At 43.0% G+C, this 22786-nt stretch overlaps 1 protein-coding gene across 1 annotated transcript in view; it reads left to right on the top strand.

Moving 5' to 3' along the window:
• Window positions 1-22786, top strand: part of FRAS1 (Fraser extracellular matrix complex subunit 1) — a gene marked incomplete at its 3' end in the record, with an annotated part of 385808 nt that overhangs the window by 186859 nt on the left and 176163 nt on the right. Inside the window, exons 15-18 of the mRNA XM_080924732.1 lie at window positions 6446-6589; window positions 13603-13743; window positions 16455-16595; window positions 18148-18324. Of these exons, the coding sequence (XP_080780858.1) occupies window positions 6446-6589; window positions 13603-13743; window positions 16455-16595; window positions 18148-18324 (603 nt within the window). The remainder of the gene's footprint in view (window positions 1-6445; window positions 6590-13602; window positions 13744-16454; window positions 16596-18147; window positions 18325-22786) is intronic.

Here is a 22786-nt window from a genome sequence, read left to right as displayed (position 1 = left end):
CTCTATATCCAGCTCTGGGATTCCAAGTACACCCCACCATGTCTACTATTTCTTTACATGTAATCTGGGGATTAAACTCAGACCCTCATGACTGTAAGGCAACTACTTCACTGACTGAGCCATTTTCCCAGCTCCAGAGTAAGTACTGTAATGTAATCTGGTGCATGTTTTGAGATGCATATACTTTCATTGTTCTAGATACATATTACAGTTCAGAAAAAAAGGGTGTTTTCTACCTTCTCTTATTTCCTCAGTAAGCAAAATGTCTAAGATACACATGTGTTGCACATGTAAATCCAATCTACCCTGCCTAGTCCAATGTACCCTGCCTAGATACTGCTTGTCTGTTTTGTTTGCATATCTTTTCTTCTTGTTTGGTTTTTATGAATCCTGTCAAATACCTGTGTATTTTCAGAACCCCAGGCATTCAGGTGTTCTCATTTGGGGGGGTCTGGAGTCTTTACTTGGAAAGAGAGGCAAGTAGAAGGTAGAAGCCCAGCCATCGAAGGAAGTTAGGCTTGGTGTATAAAGGTCGGATGGGTGTGATGTTGAGCTTCTAGGCAGTGAGCCTTAGCCTCTTGCAGGGTTATGAGTAGGAGAGAAAGGACCTTCTGGACATCTGAGAATAACCATGCAATTTCCCGTGGCTTCCCAAGGGGCTCTTGTTACTTGGGGGAGATTGCAAGGAAAGTGTGTGGGGCATGAGGCAGCTGGGAAGAGGTGGGTATCTTTCATACACATCCTCAAGGATGTGTATGTCTCTTCCAAGTGACCTGCCTTTCCACAACTCTCTCTCACCCTCTGTCTCTCTGAGAAAGATTCTTTGCTTTTGACCAGAACAGAGACAGGCGCTGCCAGGTCGCCCTGAAACCAGAGATTACATGCATATCTAGTGGCCTCTCCAAACCTGTCATTTCATTGTGGCTCTGAGAATTAAGTGAAACACACATTATTCTCATCATATGGGAGAGAAAACCAAGGAACCATGATAGCAACATAGTTTACGATAGGAACATAGATTCATCCAACGAGAGCTTCCTACACACCTAGGAAGTAGCTCAGTGGATGTTTACAGAACATGAACAAGGCCCTGACTTCCATCTCCAGCTCTGCATGGACTAAGTGTGGTTAGTGTTTTACATCTATGGGTCAAGATCTTGGAGCTTGAAGATGAGAATCTGAGGTTCAAGGTCAGCTGAAGAGGGTGTTTACTTCCAGTTGGAGCTAGAGCTCCTGTCTCAAAAGAAGAAACAGAATGAAAATACAAAACAGACAAAACAAACAAACAAAAGAGGGCATGTTGTTGAAAACTATAGCCACTGGGGCGTGGGGAAGTGGCTCAGTGGGTAAAGATGCTTAATGTGTAAATATGAAGATTGAAGTGTAAATCCCTAGTGGACATGTAAAAAGCCGGGCATTGTTGTTCATGAGCTTATAACCCCAGGACTGTGGGGGTGGGGAGAAAAACGGGGGCGGGGGATTACTGCATTGTCCTGGCCATCAACACAGCTCTAGGTTCACTGAGAGACCCTGTATTAAACTAAGGTAGAGAGTGATAGAACAGGATATATAGTGTCCTCTTCTGGTCTCTGGGAGTACATATGGAGATGTGTATGCACACACATACTCACACACATAGACACACACACACACACACACACACACACAGAGAGAGAGGAAGGGGGGAGCAAACCACTAGCTCCTGACAACAATCTTCATTGAGTTCTTTCTAGTCCTTGTGAAACATAATGGAATGTGGCCTTGCTGTAAAATGGATAAAAGACTGAACAGGAGAGCTCCATTGCTGTGTGCCTCACCTGTTTGGGCGAGAGCCGGGGCTGATGCCTTGTGGTTGACAGTCAGAGTATTTGGTAGCATAGAATTTGAACCTGACTTCAGTGATGATCAAAGCTGGTATACTGGTTCGAACACCTTCAGAGGAGGTGGAAAAGGCCAACCAAGGGTGATTTTCTTACCTGGAGGGAACACTGCTGATCCCAAGCCTGAGCCTATGGGCATCTGACCCCCCTGCCTACCGTCTGGAAAGGTTTTCTAGAAACAAGGGTTGCCTGCAGGAAGGGCTTTTAACTCTGAAGGAGATCTGCAATTTATTCTTAGAGAAGCATAGGTTGAAAAAGTTTCTAAAAATCTTCCATATTGGCAAGAAGAAAAGAAGTTTTTATTTTCAGAATAGGTTTTTCATATAAAGCTGGCAAAAGGAAGGGCATCCATTGCTCTAATTTTTGAAATAAATTGTTTGGTGAATCAGCACATGCCCTGTTATGTCCCCTAAAAGACAGGGGTCTTCAGTATAAATCATCTACTGTGTGTGAGATAAGAAGACAGCTTTGCTTCATTTACCCTTTCAAAAATGTATTACTTTAATATTCACAATATACAATTCAAACCCTCAACAATCTGAAATGCATCAGACTGAAAAGTCAGTGAGCCAGTGACCCTGGACTTTTCATAATAACCCAAGTGGAGTAGGAGCCACATGCAAGAGGAGATAGCTGGGAGTCGCATCCTTTCTGTGCTGGAAATTAGGCATCAGTTGTAGAGCAAGGCAGTGTGTGTCATACCAAGGAATGACGGCTCAGTGTGGCCTGAGTAGAGATAGCATCTGCCACTGTGCCTGGCCACCAAAGATGCAGGTCTTGTGATATGGAGAAAAAAGGATGGCCAGCAGGAACCACTAATGTATTTGATGGTAGGTATCAGAGTCTCATGCATATTCATCATCAAAACCACATCTGGCTTTTTGCCATTTTAAAAGTAAATTTTTTACCCTCAATGTTAGGGCATTTTAAAGCTCTTACCTTAATCGCTGCTATGCAGAAAGTGGCTGGTTGCATAGTTTTCCTGTAATGAATAAAAACCTGAATGTTTTCATTTAGCATACATTTTGATAAGTACTAGACACCAGTGTGAGCATGGGGTGTGGGGTGTAGGGTGGACTAAAGTTCATTCCCCACGTGGGAAGCAACTGCTCCTTGAAGGAGAAACACAATATTGGAGTGGTTAGGACAAACTACTTCAGGGAACTGTGACAGTAAAATTCATCATCCCACCACCCTGCTGTCTTCGGTTTCTAAGGCAGTGATAAAACACCAGGACCAAAAGCAACTCAAGGAAGAAAGGGTTCATTTTCGTATATATCCAGCCTGAGCCCATTGAGGGTAGTCAGGGCAGGAACTCAAGGCAGGAACCGAAGCAGAGGAAAGGGAGGAATGCTATCTACTCATCTGCAATCCTTGGCTTGCTCAGCTTGCTTTTTTATATACCCCAGGACTACCTCTCCGGAGGTGACACTATCCCCAGTTGACTGGACTCTTTCATATTGCTTATTAATCAGTTGAAAAGAAAACCCCACCAATCAGTACATTTGCTACAACTGTTCTATAGACTGAGTTCCAAGGCCCTCCCTTGGCTGTGCTCTGGCCTGTGAGATCTTTACAGTCTTACCTTCTATTTAATCTTTCCCTTGGCACTACCCAGTAGAATTTTTGTAGCACTCCAGTGAATTTGACAGATGAAATACATCATCTATTTTATTGTGTGCTAGCATCAAGTAATGTGGCTTATGTGGTGCTAGGTAGGAAGGCCCCATAGGCCTCCATAGCAGCTGGCATCTGGAACAGGGCAGCAGCTTCTTTTGCAGGTCAGTAGTGCTACTTGACATGCTATCTTGGAGATGAGGCTGGGCCTTGTGTTCGGTGGGTGTGCTAGGTAGTGTCTTTGTATCAATTCAGAATGAACAGAGGAAGTCACGAAAGATGAGAGAGATGTCAGGTGATGGCTACAGTCAGTAACCAAGGGTAGCCCAGTGGCTTCTCTTGTGTATAGGGTAGAGTTATTTCTGAAATAGTCCCTGTTTGCATTTACCATCATGAGATAGTGTTAGAGTCTCACTGTAAGTGTGATGAGAATTCATGAGTGACCTTTATAAAATATAAACGGAATCACTTAGGAGATGTCTGGAAAGTACCAATGGTGTGCTCAGACACAGTCAGCAAGGCAGAAATGGGATCTGACTTCATGAACCTTACAATGTCAAGACAGAACTAGATAACAACATCAAGAATTTTGCTCATTCTTTCCCTTCCTATTTCCTAACCTAAGCTACTGCAATCTTTCACCTGGACCACAGGATACTGCGTAGTGGTAGCCTTGTTTCCCTGTATGACCTACCCCCTTTCTCCATGACACCCATAAGAGTTTTGAAATTTTAAATCAGATCTTGTCTCATTCTTGCATTATCTCTTCCATTACGTCACAATACAATTAGGGCAAAAAAACTAAACCAAAACAAACAAACAAACAAAAACTGCCCAAACCCCCCAAACCATTCCACTTCTGTGCAATGATGTCCAAGGCCACAAGTTGTCCTACTGTGTGCTACAGAGGCTCAGAAACTGCAAACAGAAGGGAAGACCCAGTTTCCCACACTCTATGTTTCACCTCCAAAGACATTGCTTGTGATTTTCTCTGGTCCCCCCCATAGCTGGATGCCCACCCTCCTTCAGCTCTACTAAACTGGGCCCCGCCCCTACCCCTGCCACTCTATTGCATTCTTCCTGGCAGTTAATACAATTCCTAATTCTCTTCAAATCCACCAGGGGGGGGGGGGATGTCTGAAATTAAGACTTTCTTGTGCAATTTAGAACTGAGAGAGGGGGATTAGATTCTAAAGTTTGCAGTGTAGGTATCGTTTCTTCTGCTTCTAAACAAACACTTAATTAAATCGCTAAGGTATGATTACCCAATCACTTGTAGTCAGCAAATGCATTCATTTTCTCCGCCAATTTTGTTGATCAGAATCAATGCTTCTGGAAAATAGATTGTACTCCATTGTGAAGGAAATGCTACAAAAACGAGGACATTGTGTTAACCAAACAGGCAGCTAGCCAAGTCACACAGTGTTCTGCCATGAAGGGTAAGCCTCTCGTTGCAGAAGGGCTAAGGTAAAGAAGGTGTGCAATGATTATAAAAGAGGAAATACTAAAAGAGAAAGATGAAAATGAAATCTTAAGAGAATACCTCTCATCTGGGAACAGCCTCTATGTAGACTCAGAGAGCATAAAAAAAGTGTAGGCCTCAGGAGTCCTGGGGATCCAATGTGGATCGGTGATATGGGGGAGAAGAGACAAGACTTGTGAGGGAAGATGGAGTGGTCCTGAGCTATATGTTAGGGGGTAATGGGGAGAAGGGAGGAGGAAAAGGAGAGAGACCAAATAGCAGAAGATTTCCGACTGGTTCAAATAAGGGTAGCCAAAGATATTACCCTTCAACTCATTCTTAAGAAGCTAGTGAGTTTGGAAATCAGTCTGGGGGCTCCTCAGAAAATTGGACATAGTACTTACTACCTGAGGGGCCAGCTATGCCATTCCTGGGCATATATTCAAAAAAAAATATAACATTTAACATATAACAAGGACACATGCTCTACCATGTTCACAGCAGCCTTATTTATAATAGCCAGAAGCTGGAAAGAACCCAGATGTCCTTCAGCAGAGTAGTGGATACAGGAAGTGTGGTACATTTACACAATGGAGTATTACTCAGCTATTAGAAACAATGACTTTATGAAATTCTTAGGCAAATGGTAGAACTAGAAAACATCATCCTGAATGAAGTAACCCAGTAACAAAAAACCACCATTGATATGCATTCACTGATAATTGGATACTAGACTAAAAGCTCAGAATACCCAAGAAACAGTTCACAGGGGAGGAGAGGCCTTTGGTCTAGTGAAGGCTCATTTTCCCAGTGTAGGGGAATGCCAAGGCACTGACATGGGTGTGGGAGCATCTTCATGGAAGCAAGGGGAAGGGGAATGGGAGAGGGAGAAAAGGGGGATAGCATTTGAAATGTAAATACAGAGAGTATCCGATTAAAAAGATTAAAAAAGAAGAAGGAGAAGCTAGCGGAGGTGGACAGAGCTTCCGGTGCTGGCACACTGTAGTATGATTATGGCAGACAGTAGGACTGGGAACCATGGCATTTTATTAGACATCCCATTGTTGCCCAGATTATGATTTTCTTCCCAGTGACTCCCAATACGCAAAAGCCATCAAGCTCTCTTCCAGATCTCTTAGCAATAACTTAAGCTGTACTTCTAACCCTCAGAGATAGTCTTGTTCCTCTCTCTCTCTCTCTCTCTCTCTCTCTCTCTCTCCCTTTCTCTTTGTCTGCCTGTCTCTCTGTGTCTCCCTCCCTCTCTCTCTCTCTCTCTCTCTCTCTCTCTCTCTCTCTCTCTCTCTCTCTCTTTCTCTCTCTCTTTAAGAATGTGGTGATTATTTCTTTTAGGGTTAAATTGGTATAAACCATTTCAATAGCCCAGGACCAGCCTGTATCTTCCTGTAGATTCTTAATCTTTGAGTGTGAAAGATGGATAGTTTACTCTGTGACAGGCTGGGACACTGACTTTGCCATTTGTCTACAGCCTGTCATGAGTCCTGTGCAGGTTGTTGGGGTCCCACAGAGAAGCAGTGTATGGCCTGCAGAGACCCACTGTTGGTGCTGAGAGATGGCAGCTGTGACAGCACCTGTGGCAACGGCTTCTACAACAGGCAGGGGACCTGCGTCGGTAAGTTCCGTGCTGGGTTGGGATGCCCCCTTTGTCTTTTCACACCTGCTGTATTCATATCTTAACACTGATAATTAATACATCATTTGCTCAGTGAGTATGTGCAGGATTGCTGACATTTACTTTACCTTAGTCATATATATATACTAAGGTAAAGTGAATATATATATATATATATATTCATATATATATACATATATATACATATATGTATGTATGTATTAAACAAATGGGGTCTCCTCTAACTGTCCTGATGGCTTGCTAGACTTGGGGTATTCATTCTGTCCTGACCCAGTCCCCAGCCCCCTGCTTACAACTCACAGCTCTGTAAACAAGGGAATGTCCAGTCGGGACATCTCCTTACATCCCAAACATCATTCATACCAACCACTTCGCTAGCAGACTCATGCTAGCCCAACAGACCTACCTTTGCTGTCACGGGCATAAAGGTGAATGGATCACTGTCCAGTCTACTTTTCATAGCCAGCCCAACCCATCCTCTTTGTGTCAAGAAGAGAGTTCAACCACCACGAGGTGTGGAAGTGTGGCAGAAACACAGATCACCTCACCCATCTGCCTTCCACTCCCCTACTTGTAAAATGGAGATGAACATAACTCCCATGCTAAACAAAATATGACCCCCCCCCAAAATGTCATCATATAACCCCAAAAACCTGTGAGCATGCTGTGGAGTCAGTAACAAAGCAACTGCAAGGATTGAGGAGGTGAAGCGTCTGGAGATGGGGACAATTTCCTGGAGAATTAGGTGTATCTGTGTGAGGCAGCATGAGGCAGCAAGGCCGAATTAGAAAAGGCAAGGATGGATGCAGAGGTCAGGGATTATATGGGAGGATCCCCTAGCAAGAACATTCTGAGTTTCCCTGAAGGAATGCAGTCCTGTTTCTTAGATTTTAGACTTCGAGTTTTAGAACTTCCTACCTCTGAGGCTGTAAGATAATAGATGGGTGTCCTTTCAAACTGGAGTTCATGGTAATTGGTTACGTCCAACACTAACTCATACCCAGATGAGAAGGTTCAGAATAACTGATGAGTCAACTCTTGAGGCTGCCATCTAGCAATGACTTTTCTAGATAGACACCACCATCCTCAAGTTCAGATGAAGAAGGAAAGAGAGTAAGAAGCAAATATGCCTTGGGTCTCACAGCTAAGGACCAGAATGAGAGTCAGGTGTAGCTCTTCAGGTTATAACCCAACTCTACTGGTCATTGTAATAGTGTCTTACTTCATCTACCTCTGCCAACTTCTGATCCTCCTTCTCTCGAACCTGCTCTGTTGCCTCTTCCTTTCTTCTGTCTTTGGATGAGCTGGCCAACTCTGGAGATAGTGCTGGCCCCCAGTATCAGGGCCCTGACTGAGAGCAGAAGTTTTGAGTTTAGGTGAATGACTGTTGCACCTACTGAAAGATGATTCTGACTATAACGGATTCCCACAGAACACTATGAACACGCAGTCCCTAACTCTTCCTGGGGTGTTCTTCAGTCAACTGGACAAGGGCAACAAATGAAATGGGGTCTGGTAGCTGCACCAATATAAGGAAGAGAAATGGCCTTGGCAGCTGCTTCTTTAAGGTTTTGGGGGATTTCTAACTCCCCTGGAGTGAAAGCTTTCATCTGGTGTGGACCCATGAGAAGACAGAGAGAGGTCAGGCTGCCAATGGCCACAGCCTGTTAATCTCTGTCACTATCACTTCCCTGTTCAATTAAGTCTCATGTATTCTCTAAAGGTTGACAGATGTCAAATTCATGCTAATCCTAGGGCCTAAAGGCATTTAGTTTTCAGTCCCCAAGGAGGCTATTCACTGACAGTGTTCTGCTACTGAGATTGGCTGGTGTCTGACCATCTTCTGCTGGTGACATGTATTTAAAAGGAGGAGAAAATGAAAGCCTTAGTGGACCAGTAAAGGGCATCAATTTTGGCTCAGGGGTTCCGTGTAGGAAGCCAGTGCTCCTTATAGATTGGAAGGGTTAAAAATAAGACTCAGTTATGGTGACTCATGCTGCATGAGACTGACTAGGACTGTCGAAGTTTTAAAAGATATCCTGATCAACAAAATGAGCTGTCTGTCAGCCAACGACATTTTTGGATTCTGTCTCCAAAAAGGAAAAATTAAATTAAGTTTTAAAAGCCAAACCAAACACCCGAAGTTCTGAGCACTTGGGGGAAGGGGGTTGTTACATCTGTGTGCATTTTGACAGATGACAGCAGGGTTCTAGGCACACAGATAGACCATGGCTGACTGATCAGTAATTCCTGCCCACACCACATGCTTTGCAGGAGATGAGAGATGCTGTTGGCACTGACGTTGGAGCCCTTGAGTAAAAAAAAAAAAGTGTAAGAGCCCTGAATCTCATATCACCTGAGCCATGTTTTCAAAACAACCTAGAACCAAGCCACTGATTTGGAGTCTGGAGGCTAAGACTTCAGGGGTTGATAATGGTGAATTATTTCCAATTCAGATTGGTGATGTTCAGGTTAGAGACTGGCCAATGTTGGTTTAATAATTGATAACTAACTGGCCTGTGTCTGCAGATATGAAGCCAGGTGTTGTGTTAGCATCCAGAATAACCTGTTACAAATGTATCATGTTCCACTGAAAGGAATTTACTATTGCTGTGCTTTTCGGTGACCTGCGTCTTGGACTTTACAGATGTTAAATATATAGAGAGGGACACTTCAAAGGGAAAACCTCATCACTCTTTCAAGTCCAGAGGTTATTAAGGAGGGTGGGTAATATCACAGGTCAAGTTCACAGGCTTCTGATAGCCTCCCCATCTCTGTTTCTCTGTCTCCTTGTTTCTGTCTGTCTCTGTGTCTGTCTTTCTGTCTCCCTCTCCTTTCTTGTCATTTCCTTTTCTTTCCTCACCCAGATAACTACTTGAGTTTCTGAAATTTAATTTAATGTTTAGTGTTATGCATCTGAGTGTTTTACCTGCCTGTGTGCACCATCTGTGTACCTGAGGCCAGAAAAGAGCACTGGACCCCTGGGAACCGAATTCATGGCCAAACACCCAACCCAGCTCCTCCAGAAGAGTAGCAAGTGCTCTTAACTGCTGACAAATCTATTCATTCCCTTGAAGATTTTAAAGTTGTTGTTCTTAAGAAGTTTTCTAAACTGGGCATTTTGTTTTGTGTGCATACATATTTAATTGTGTTAAACAATGGAGTGTTCAGGGCTTTTATTTCCTGATTTTCTCACTCAGCACTACCTTTGTAGGCTTTCCTGACCACCACTCCCCATAGCTACAGGCTACTGGCTTGAGCATCTTCATCATGTCCAGTCTTCAGTGCCTGATCTCCTCCACTCTCTCCACCTTCCCCACCCCCTGTTGTCACCAGAGAGTACCATTTTTAACAGCCACAATCCTGTCCTGTTATGAGCTTATCTGGAATGATCCCTGGGACTCCTGCCGGGAGCAGCAATGCTGGTTTATCGATTCTACCTGGGCTTTATTTGATAAACCAGTGTCAGGCTGCTCTCCCAAATCACTGCAGTCTTCCTTCCCTAGGATGGAGGTTCTCTCTTCTTCATGTGGTGCTCAGCACTGGGTACCACCAAGCTTCCCGAGTTTTCCTAGGCCAAAAGGGACATCTCACTGCTTTTGCTTGTTTCCTAATTCTATTGCATGTGAACATCTTTGTTGTGTGAGAATGTTGGCTTTTCCCTGTATACATCTGCTTCTTAATGGTTTTTACCTATTTCCTATGGGTTTTTCTGCCTTCTGTGGAATTCCTTATATATTATAAATGTTAATTTTTCTCATTGTTCTCTTTTACCTTGATTTCTTTTTCCTGGTGGTTGAAGCTAGGGCCTTGAGCATGCTAGCCAAATATTTCCTCTCTGCTGCTTCTTAGGTACCCGTTTCCCATCCTCTTATCTTTTAACTTTGAATATGATGTCCTTTATTATGCATCTTTTCTTTTTTTCTATTGACTTAATTTGTTTTTTGACAATTTCACACACGTGCAAATACTTTGTCACAGAAACATTTGCTTCTTTTTTTTTTTTTGTTATGATTCTCAGCTTAAAAGCTTTGCTGTTGAATATTTAAGGAGATATGCCACTAACACAAATCAATTGCTAAAAATGTTCTGCATTTTCTTCCGTTAATTTAGCAATGTAAATTTAAGTTGCGGACGCATCTGGGTCTCATTTATGTATGTGACTTGTGTAGGTACAGTCTGCTTTTTCCTTTCAGTTAAGCTATCCAGTTCTTCCAACATGACTAAAGTAACTAACCTTATCATTTCCTTTGATCTCCATTGTCTATTAAATATTCATTTGCACATACTTGCATATCAGGTAGTCTACACCCTACATCCCTGCCCCAGTGTCAGGATCACACCCTTTTGCCCACCAATTCCTGTTTCTTTGTAATTTGCCTTACATTCAGATTGGGGAGTTCTCCTCCCCCTTTTATTTCTCTTCCAGGTTAACTCAGACATTAGAGTACACGTATTTAATTATTCAGAAAATCCAACTAGAGTTTTTGTTGCGATTATACTGAAATTATAGACTAATTTGTAATGAAAAGACATCTTGCAAATGCTATTCCTTAAGGATTCCTGTAGACCTGTGTCAAAATGTTTGATACTTATTATTATTATTATTATTATTATTATTATTATTATTATTAATCAGTCAATTCTCAATTTTACCAAATTTCTGCAGGTCTTTATGTATAGGGACTTTTATCTAGGTTCTAGAAAATATTTATCTGTTGTGAGAATTACCTTAGAATTAGGGACTTCATGAGTTTCATGGGACTGAAAATGAAGAGTGCTTTTCAGCTTCTGTTCTGGTTTTGTGTGAATTGGGAGTGGTTTTCTGATTTGTTGCTATTGAGGTCATTGCTCTGGTCCATTCTTGATTTATCTTGTTCATTGGCTCTAGGCACCTCAGCAGGCCTCTGCCACACAGGATGGAATATATGGCCCGAAGCCTTAGAATCTTTTGTTTTAAATTCTTGAAATGTTTTTAGGGTGTGAGTGTAAGGGAGCCGACTGCTGGAATTTCAGTTGTTCTTTATTCCTAGATCCTCCTTAGGCTGGAGAAGGGTTGTGTGTGTGGGCAGCAACCGGTGAGCCCATGCTGAGTAGCTGCTCACAACAGTCTCTCATCTACTTCTTCCCTCTGCTGTGGAGACCCAGGCTCTGGAACCCTTCCCAGGCCCATCTGTGCACCCACATTTTTTAATGCACACCCTGAGTCGTATCTACATATTCTTTTATCAATCATTCAAATTTCCCTTTAAAGAACTTCTTTCTGGGTCTATGCTTGCAGCCTCTGGCCCTTTTCATTATTGCTCTCTCTGTCCCTTCTACTCACAGCCACAGGCCTTTAAAGGAGCATTTATCATCATAGGCTGTCCCTGGAGCCCACTAGAATGTGTCGCACAGGCCACCCAGAGCCCAATTTCCAGTGTAGTGGAACTTTTAAAGAGCTTATTTGTCCTCTATGTTAATGACAGTCCCTTGCGGCTTCCTCCGCTCTGTGTCTGAGCCACCATGCTCCCTTTTGTTTTTTCTGCCATTGGACCCTTTCTTTTTGGTCACTTTTTCTATTCTATTCTGTCTGTTTTTCCATTTCCTTGTTCCCTTGTTCTGTCTTATCCTGCATGCTGTTCTTAAATAAATTACCTCATGTCCAGTTCTAAAACCTAGTTTTACACGTTGATCAATGAGATGTTCCTTTTGAGTACCAGAACCACAAATCAGGCTGGATCACCTATGCCTCACACTGGGCTTCTAATTCCCACCACATACCACCTCCATGTATTCTTTGATGGCTAAGGGGTTTCCCTTGTCCCCAAGACAGACTCTTGAAAATCATCTCTCAAATCTGTCTACTCTTAAATAACCTTGATGTAGCCACTAGTCGTCTTTCTCCAAGGGATGGATCTTCCAAGTGGTCTCTGATTCTTCCTTTTCACCCCTTCAAGCTGCTTTTCAAACCGAAGCCAGAGGGATCTTTCCTCTAAGTGTGCCCATGTTTCTACTGTGCAAGACCTGCCACAGGGTAAAGCTAAGGCTAAGTTATAGTTGGATTTCAGGCAACTCTTAAGTAGCCATGCCTTCTAGACATTAGTGTGGCTATGAGCTCCCACTGTCTAGACCTGCCCACTGCTCTTACATCATGGTAAGAGCATACTTCTGGACAACACATCATTCCACCACCTGAGCCATGGTGTCCCCTTTCAGTTTCGAGGGAGTTCCCCTCAGACCTAGCTGATCTGACTACATTTCTAAGACAAGATTAATAGATGAATAACATCTTCCTAGGCTCTTTCTATAGTTTTCCTCCCTCCGGTCTCATACACTTTGTAAATGGTATGTTTGATATTTTTACTTATTTTTCTTATATTAGATTAATGAGCCATTCAAACTAGAGCCCGAGTCAATTTAACTGTTGTGTCTCAACCACCTGGAACAACACCCCTCACAGGCCTGTACCACTATTTTGAGGCTAGATGAGTGAGTAAGTGAGCATTTACATCTTGGAAGACTGTAAAGTTTAGTTTTAGTATGTTTTTTACCAAGCATGGTCTGAGCGTAACTGAATTCCTGAAGTGTGGCTTTAAGTAGGGAAATGGGAAGTTATTTGGTCCTTACTTCTGCAAAATCTGTTTCCTAGTCTTTAAAAGCCTGAACTTAACTGGGAGTTGGTGTTTGTTTTCATTTGTTAAACCTGTCTGTTCTGCCTTCCGAGCCATTGCAGTTTTGAATCTCATGTTGCATTGGATGCACTGGTGGGTGTGCCTGGAGTGTTTGCCACACTTTGTTCAGTGACTGAGTCTTCCATCATTCTTCACCATGGAAAGAAAAGCACAGAGTCCCTTGCAGATCAGAGTCAAGGACACACAACTCTTCCACGTGGCCAGCGAAGGAGACAGGGAAATACTGGTGCCAACTTGAGACACCAAGAAGAGAGCGGTCACTGCTGTACTGTGTTGTTCACTGTCACACTCTTCTGATGACTTTTTTCTTCCCATTAGCTTGTGACCAATCCTGTAAGAGCTGTGGCCCCAGTAGTCCCAGGTGTCTTACCTGTGCTGAGAAGACTGTGTTACATGACGGGAAGTGCATTTCTGAATGTCCTCATGGCTACTATGCTGATACCACTGGAAGATGCCAAGGTAAGAGATGAGACAGTACCACCACCAGCACCAGCACCAGCACCAGATATATTTATGCTGCATAAAAATGCTGCATGTTTGGCAGCATTCAGAGCTTCCTCTTCTGTGATTGGTGTGCTCAGGAAACAGTTACTTTAAAGGAACAGCTTTTTCATAATAGGAGCTATGTATCTGGTAAAGGAGAAGTGTGGGGGTGTGAGATCCACGTAGATTCCATAGGTTGGGTAAGTAAGCAGAAGCCTTATACCTGTCAGTCCCCAGAGGTCATTTGCTCTGTTTGAAATGTCAAGATCTTTAACATGCAGCTCTCATGTGCTTGTAAACCAGAGATAACCTACATCTGCAATGTCAAAATCATTCCTTCCCTGGCATTTATAACTCATATCAGCAATGACAGCGCATGTCAAAAATGAAATAAAGCAGGTTTTTAGTTCCTAAAGCTTAAGTCTGCTGCCAGTAAATATATTTTTGCATTAATTAATTAATTTGTTCATTTTACATCCCAATATCAGCCCCCTTTTCCTCATCCCCTGTTCACACAGCTCCTCCTCCATTTCCATTCCCCTTTTCCTCTGAGAAGGGAGAGGTCTCTCCACTTCCCCACATCCTCCATGTATCACACCACCCTAGCACAAGTCTCCGTAGGTCTAGGCACATCCTCTCCCACTGAGGCCAGACAAGGCAGCCCAGCTAAGGAAATGGGATCCACAGGCAGGCAGTTGATTCAGGGACAGCCCCCACTCTAGTTGTTGGGAGACCAGCAAGACCTAGCTGCACATCTGCTACATATGTGTGGGGTCCTAGGTCTAGTCCAGGCTTGCTCTTTGATTGGTGGCTCAGTCTCTGAGAGTCCCTAAAGTCCACTTTAGTTGACTCTCTTGGTCTTCCCGTGGGGTCCCTGTCCTTAATTAATCTCCCAACTCTTTCATAAGACTCCCTGAGCTCCATCTAACATTCAGCTGTGAGTGTCTGCATCTGTGTCAGTCAGCTGCTGGGTAGAGCCTCTCAGAGAACAGTTATGCTAGGTTCCTGTCTGCAAGCACAACAGAGTATCATTGATAGTGGCAGGGATTGGTGCTTGCCCATGGGATGGGTCTGAATTTGGGACAGTCATTGATTGTCTTTCCACCTTCATGTCTCCCCCATCTCTACTCGGTCTTTGTCCCTGCACATCTTGTAGACAGGACACATTTTGGGCTGAAGATTTTGTGTGTTGGTTGCTGTCCTTATCTCTCCACTGGCAGTCCTGCCTGGCTACAGGAGGTGGCCACTTTATTTCCCCCAATATTGTATTTCTGTGTAGAACTTATATAGTGGTTCTTTTGGATTGATAAACTCATGAGTCATTGTGAGTTGAGACTCTATCAACCTCAACTTCTGTTTATATTGGCCTGACTCAATCTTTGGCTTAGGCATCTAATAATGTGTCTGCCCCACCTAAGATGGTTGCCCCTGCTCTCTGAAACTTACACAGGTTCTTACTTCTGCCTCATTGTCTTTAGGGAAAGGATATTTTGAGCTCATCCACCTGCCTCTCCTTATCAGATTCCTTTCATCTGCCTTTATCTTTATGCACCAAAGTTTACCCCTTTTCCTCAGCCCCCAAAGTTTTCTTCCCATTCCCCACTGCCCCCTTGCCTAGCTCCTGATCACTGTCCTCCACAACATTTGGCCTATGTCTCCCTGCTTTCTTAAGAGGTTTTGAAGGCTCATCCTGGGCCATACTTTTAGGGTCAAGTTAACACAGGATAAAGCAGGGGGTTGGGAGAGGTCATATGCGCTCGCGCACACACTCGCGCACGTGCACACACACACACACACACACACACACACACACACACACACACAGATGTTACCTAATATCATATATACTACTTACTCTTTTTTTTTTTTTACAGTAATGTAATTCTTGGAAGCATAGAATGTCAAAGCTAGAAGTATGTTTAATCACCATCTAGCCTACCCTTTAGACCTGGAGTGAACTGGACTTGGTTAAGAGGAAGCAAGTGGGAATCCCAGTTCCTGAAGTCTCCACTTTTCTTACTGGTCAGGCAGAGAGACTTAGATTCTGATAAATTATCCCAGCCTTGTTCTGAATGAGCTTTGTGATCTTGTATAAACCTGTGGGGGGGGGTGTGGGTGTGGTTGGGTGGGTCAGAGGTCAGCCACAGTTTTTCAGGAGCTATCTACCTTGGTTTTTGAGTCAAACGCACTGGTCTGGGAATCTGCTCACCACTTTGAGCAGGCTCGCTCAGGAGTTCCAGAAATTCCCTCACATCCACTTCCCCAGCACTGCAACTGCAAGCATGCATCATCACACCCTCTTCTAACATGGGTTCTGGAGATCAAACGCTGGACCTAATGCTTGCACCACACATAGTTTACTCACTGAGATATCTCCTTGGGTGAAAAATCTAACCTCCCAGACTGCAGTTTCCCTAAGTGTAAGATGTGGTTAGCAACGTCTACAGCAGAATGTTGCCATAGGACAGAAAAGTGCCATTGTGTATAAAGTACTTAATGCAAATGAAGGCGGCTGATAAACCAGCAGAATCTGGGGAAGAGTTGAGTGTAGGTGACAGGGGCAGTTTTGACAATGTAGCCATCTGCCAACATGTCTCCTCTTTGGTGTGGTCTGACACCTGAGGCTGACCCACTAGGCAGTGTTTCTGTGGTACCTGCAGTTTGCTCTGCTTCTCTCTCCTCCTCAGTTTGTCACATGTCGTGTGCCCGCTGCTCTGGACCTGCAGTTGCTCAGTGTATAGCCTGTGTCCAACCCCTGGCTCTTAGTCAAGGTCACTGTCTGCCAAGCTGTGGAGAAGGCTTCTATCCTGACCATGGTGTCTGTGAAGGTATGGGGGTACCATTGTCTTTCCTCATGGTCAAGCACAAGGACATAGGTTGGCTTTCCCCTGCAAATATGGCTTTCCAGAACAGCTTTTCCTCCCTTGCATTTTAAACATATCACAGCCTACACAATCACTACCTGTTGTCTTCTGGGTCCACAAAACCCAAAATGTAACCACTTGTTGGCCAAAAATATAAAGAAGAAATTTCAAAAAAGGAAAGTTTTAGCTTGCTCCATGTACATGGTATATATGAATATTATATTAAATCCTTGCTAAATCTGAGATTTAGTATACATGTGGACATAAATGGACTATGCAAATGCCAGGGAAATTTATAAGAGAGACACCAACATCTACAGGTTTTGATATGTGTGGAGATCCCAGAACCCAGTCTCCTGGAGGATATGGAGGGATAACCTGTGTGTTTTTTCCTTTCACTTCAGTAGTTTTATGAAGGAATGATAATCTGAAAAAATAGACATGCACTCGCATACACACACACACACACACACACACACACTTGTTAATCCTGCTCAAATGTTCATGAGTTGTTTTGCCAGCCTTGCAGGGAATGCTATTCCCTTTAATATACATTGATTTTTATCCCCCCTTTCTGTGCTTTCTTGGTGTTGCTAATGTTTATAGACTTCATTTGCTTTTCCCTGAAGAACTTTTGTTAATGATACTGGGATCAGACTAAGAATCACTAGCAACGCCTCTGGCTGAGTGAAATAGAAAACCTTAAATTGCTGTTTGCCAAAAGGCTCTGGGCTCCTTGGGAGGGCAGTACCATTTGAGCTTTTTGAATACAGAACGTTAGGGGTGAACCTTTAATTAAGTGGAACAAATTTATATTTATTTATACCTTAGAAAAGTGAAAATAGCAGAAGAAAAAATTATAACAAATAAACTTCATTAAGTATTTGAAAGAAAGCATTTAAGAGAGTCCTTTCAAGAATCAGCAAGTTCAATATTTGGGAGCAAGGAACTCTGCATACAGTATTTGTCTTTGATTTCTAACACTCACCAGGGAAAACAAAACCCTATTATAGACTGGGAAGTTTTGGTCACTCTCAAAGGAGGCCTCTTCCTTGTTTAGAAAGGCAGCTGTTTCCCCAATAAATCCTAAAAGGACTCTGTTGCCTGGACCTTTCTACAGCGGATGGTGGATGAACATGATGACCAATAACAGAACAACCAGTTTTGCAAGAGGTAGAACAACGGCCTTCGTACAAAGGCTTCTAAGAACCGTCAATAGAAACCGAGGGCAGGATGGTAAATAGTCGTTCAGTGAATGGCCTTCTCCAGAGAGCCAAGCAAATAATGTCTAGTTTGTTGGGTTTATTATGATGCTGCCTCAACAGCCTTTCTAGGAGCTGAGAGATGAGACATTTTCCCATCATTCCCCCATCATGAGTGTTATCATCAGCTCTGTACTTTGTAGGGGACACTGGGAAAATCCTCCTCTGAATGACTGTCCCTACTGAACTTTCTGACTTCACAGGGGACGTCTGTTGGTTGAAACACTTCCTTGATCATCTATTTTGCTTTGTAGCCTGCCATGCCTCCTGCCACACATGTGTGGGTCCTGAGCCCGGTCACTGTACCCAGTGTAAGAAGCCAGAAGCAGGACTATGGGTGGAGCAGCACTCCGGGGAAAATGTCCCCTATGGCAAGTGTGTGTCCCAGTGTGGAACCCACTTTTACTTGGAGAACACTGGACTATGTGAAGGTAAGGTTGGTTCCAGAGATGCTGGGTTTATGTTCTTATCTTTTAAAATTCCTATGAGGTAGAACTGCAGCCAGGGAGACCTAGGGAGACCTTCAACTTCCTGTAAACATAATTCTAGATTTACAAAAAAAAAAAAAAAAAAAAAAAAAAAAAAAAAAAAAAAAATCAGGAAGCCAGCATGCAAAAGAGTGACTTCACTGATCTCCTTTGTCCTGAAGTTCTGGTCTCAGAAGATCTAGCTAGAAATTCTTTCAGAGACCTGCGTAGGTATTTAAGGAAGACTTTGCTCTAATTAATTAATTAATTTTTCTGACTGGTGCTCAGATAGGAATTGTTCCCTTCAGGGCAAAGTCTGAACGGTCGTCAAGACTTTGAAGTTATTCATGTTATCATGATGTCATATCATCCATAGAGGGCTGATGGCATCCTAAATGGTTCAGCTCAGCAGCCAGGCCACCAATGAGAGCCTGAAGATAAAGGCGGCTTTCATACGTTTGGGGTTTTTTTCCCATCCTGAAAGAAGCTGCTGTGTTTATATAGAAATTGGATTAGGCTACTGAAAATGATAATGTATTAACAGTGTCTTATCAAAGATGGTTCTGTGTTAGGAAAAAGCAGAAAAATGACTTCTTTCTCATTGAAACACCAGAGCTCTCATCATTTCGCTGTGATACCCTGAGTCTTCTGTTTTTTCCATTGCTTTGAGGGTTTCTTTGTGGGAAGGTACTGTAAGCACGTTGCAGGTCTGACCTTGCTCTTATTAACTGACAATGGTTTCAACTTCAGATTTGATTGTAGACTTGATGAAAATTGTAGGATGCAAGTTAAGGTCAATATTTCTGACACTGTACAGAACAGTTAGATATATGTGGACAACAGATACCCAGAGCCTTGTCTGCTCTGAGCTCTGCATTTGAAACATTAGAATTGTAATTGTCTTCCACACAAGCAATGTGCCAGGATGGTAGCAGCTTAAGAATAGAAAGTTCAAATAGGGGTGTATATATTCAGGTGTTCAGGTACATTATAGGGGTGAGCCCTTGCTTAAAGAAAGATAAAGAGGTTAGGGGATTTACATGGATACAGAGACTTCACTGTTCTTGAGAGATCTTGACTTTTACCCAAATGTATGTGTGTGTGTGTGTGTGTGTGTGTGTGTGCATGCATTGCCCAGTCTTTATAGTATCAAATCTATTACTCAGTTTCCACAATCACTAATGGAATATCAGAATCATTTCTGATACTCCTGATGCCATCCCAGAGCACTTGTGATGCAGCCTTTCCCCTGTGGCTTGGCTCCTTCTGGGTACTATGATAGAGAACAATGTATCTGCTTTCTTAGAGACCTCCTGACTTTAGGGATTGGAAGGACACGCTCTATTCTCTTGTTAAACTTCTACCTGAACCTGTTCAGTGATTTTGGGTTTGCTAGATAAACTCCTCCTGAGTGGCACTACTCCTGAGGACATCTGAACAAACACCTACTCTGCTGAGATGCGGAACTGATGGCAACGTAAAGATGCCAACAAGGTTCAAGCTATTAATCCAGTGCATCTTATGTGGGTAACTTGTCAGAGTCTGGGTGAGAGGCTAGGAATTACTCAATGGCAGCTGCATCACCAAAAGCAGCCCCGCCCCTCCCCCAGCATGGATGATGACTAGAACTCTGGAGTTCATTGCACACCTGGTAGGCAGTAGTCTACTCTGTCCTTGCAGCTCAGAATTCCTACTCCCTTTCCAGGCAGCTCAAATGATCTGAGAGTATCTCTCAGCAGTTCTTACTGCTTATAAGCATATTGAAAAGGGAAGGACCTCTTTCCATTTCAGGGACTTCCTGAAGCATCTGAATGTTTACTTTCTGAGGCTTAAGAGACTTCTCTTTAGAATAACCTGAGTTTAAATGGGGTTCCAGGCAGGATGGAATGTTTTACCTCCTTTTACAGCATCCTATGTCTTACCTAGCTTCCGTCTAAGAAGGAACATCTCAGCTCAAAGGAAATTGTTGCACCAAAGCTTCCTTAAGGTTTGTGCTTTTTCAGTAAGTTCCTGGCACCCTAGGACATATTAAATACAATGCATAACCCCACTTGATGGGAAAGTACAGAGAGAAGACAGAAGAAAGCAAAAGAAAGAAGAAACATGTACTTCTTCTTTCTTCTTCTTCTTCCTCTTTCTCCTTTTCCTTACCATCTTCTCTTTCTCTCCCCCTCCCTTCTTTACCCCTTCATATCCTATGGATGTGTTCTGTGATGTGTTGGAATCTGAGAAACTGACCTGTGTGTTTCCAGACATGTAGCTGGGGACCCTGGACCCTGAGGTCTGAGTGGAAACTACAAAAAGAGCAGACCTCAGTGAACATTGGCCTTCCCAAATGTAGATGGTGTGTGGGGTTCTTGGCTTTCCTGGAGGTTGTACAAACACTGGAAAAGCCACAGTTCTCCCTGCAAAGAGACTGCCCCCTCCCATGGGACCTATGATCCTAGGAAAAACTGGAACAGAAAAAAAAAAACCCATAATCTTTCTAGTCTATGCACAATTGTTATTGCCTCATAGTTTCAGGCCTTATTATTGAAAAATAAAAGAATTTGGAATGAGTTCAAAAGAATGAAGCAAAGCGATCAACATATTTGAGAGTTAAAATTTTAAGCAAACCAAAATTTTATATTAAGTTATGTTCTTTGACTGGGAAAATAATAATTGCATCCTGAGAAATTACTTATTTTTATCACTTCATCCTAATTCCAGCCTTTGAGGTCAGGTAGGATAGCTGTGTGCTAGATGAAACTAAGGCTCACAGAGACTCAGGCTGTGACTTATCCCAGATAACACAGTAGCATGGAGTGTGGGTGGGTAGAACCTAAGTCTGGGGACTCCAGACTATTCTGGAAACCACCAGGCCACTCGTTAGGTCTCTAAGAGATACATCTCTCACCAGATGTGTGCAACTACTTGGCCCATTTCTACACAGAGCCAGAGAAACACAGCACATTAATGCAGCCAGCTGGCGTTTCTTTAGTATGAAAAGGCATCCTTGGAAAAGAGAAGGGTCCCAGAACCCCTGTTATATAGGCATCTTTTAAAAAAGATTAGACTCTGATCCCTCTGGGATGGCTTAATTGTGGTCAGATATAGAAAGACTGCCATGACCTCTTGAGTCCCTGGTATCCCATGATTGTATGGTCATTAACATAATATTATTAGGTATCCTATACACGTTGTCTGCTCACATTATGAGCAAATCCCTGTGCAATCTCCACCAGGTAGGCTGCTGTACTCAATTTTCGAGTGATGAGAATGTGGCAGAAAGAGGTTAATTGAGTTGCCCAGCATTCCACTGGGAAGCTGAGCGCGCCTCCCCATTGTTTCCAGCGTTACCGGAGTACCAAGTGAGCTGATTGATGTGTTTCCCATCATTCATTCTGCATCTTTGGAAACCTCTTTCTGCCCACAATCTGTTTTCATTGCTGCTGAAGTGGTGTTTATAAAACCAGGCGTGAACACCCTGTGAGACTGGGTGGATCTCTTCCCACAGCTCCCCAGGTAGAGCACACTCCTTCACAAGTCCTTGCCTATAACAGAGAAACAACTGGGTTCTGGAACTCTCTCTTCTTCCTTTCTTGGAGACAGCAGCATGGAGTGATTGCAATATTTATAACTGCGTTAATGAAAGAGAGAATCAGAGGCATCACACAAGAAAGGATTTACACAAAGGCTTCTGGTGTGTCAGGAGTTAATACAGAACATTAAATTTTGTGACAAATCAGAAAAAAGTTACCTTCTGCAAGATGAAGCAACCAGGTTCAAGATCCTTGACTAAAATTCTAGTCTTGCTTCTGACTGAAGATTGTGTGTGTGTGTGTGTGTGTGTGTGTGTGTGTGTGTGTGTGTAATTAAGCAACAGTGAATATAAAAAAGCACTGCATCTCAGAAACACTCTTTCTTTATTCATTCCTTACACAGCTGTTAACTGAATGCCTCTTTTGGGTGTTACACAATTCTACACACCAGAGATGACCTTGCAAATAGGTCAAATCAAATTTCATGTGCTTACACAAAACATATTCTTGTGGGAAAAACATTGAATGAATGAAATGAATGAATGAATGAATGAGTAAATGAAAATAGCATCAAATTTTGTCATACACTTTTGGATGGTGATCTATGCTATGAACTTCATGGCAAAGCAATTACTGAAAGATGGGCTAAGGTGACTCAACAGCAGGAGGGCTCTGAAGGGGTGGAGCTAACTATCTCTGTGTTTGTCCTGTGTTTTGGGGCTTATGCTTAAGAGAGAAACTGACCTTTCTGAAGAAACAACTTTAAATTGGGCTTCTCTGCCCTGCAGTCCCAGTGCTTCCAAGTTTGGATAAGAAAGGCTGGTGAAAAGAGTCTGTTACTACACGTGTACAGTGTTTTAGACGCATTTGTAGTGGTCAACCAAATTTGAATTAATAACACCTTT

This window comes from Micromys minutus (genome assembly GCF_963924665.1).
Source record: "Micromys minutus genome assembly, chromosome: 11".
NCBI classification, from domain to species: domain Eukaryota; kingdom Metazoa; phylum Chordata; class Mammalia; order Rodentia; family Muridae; genus Micromys; species Micromys minutus.
This window is presented reverse-complemented; position numbering and strand designations above follow the sequence as displayed.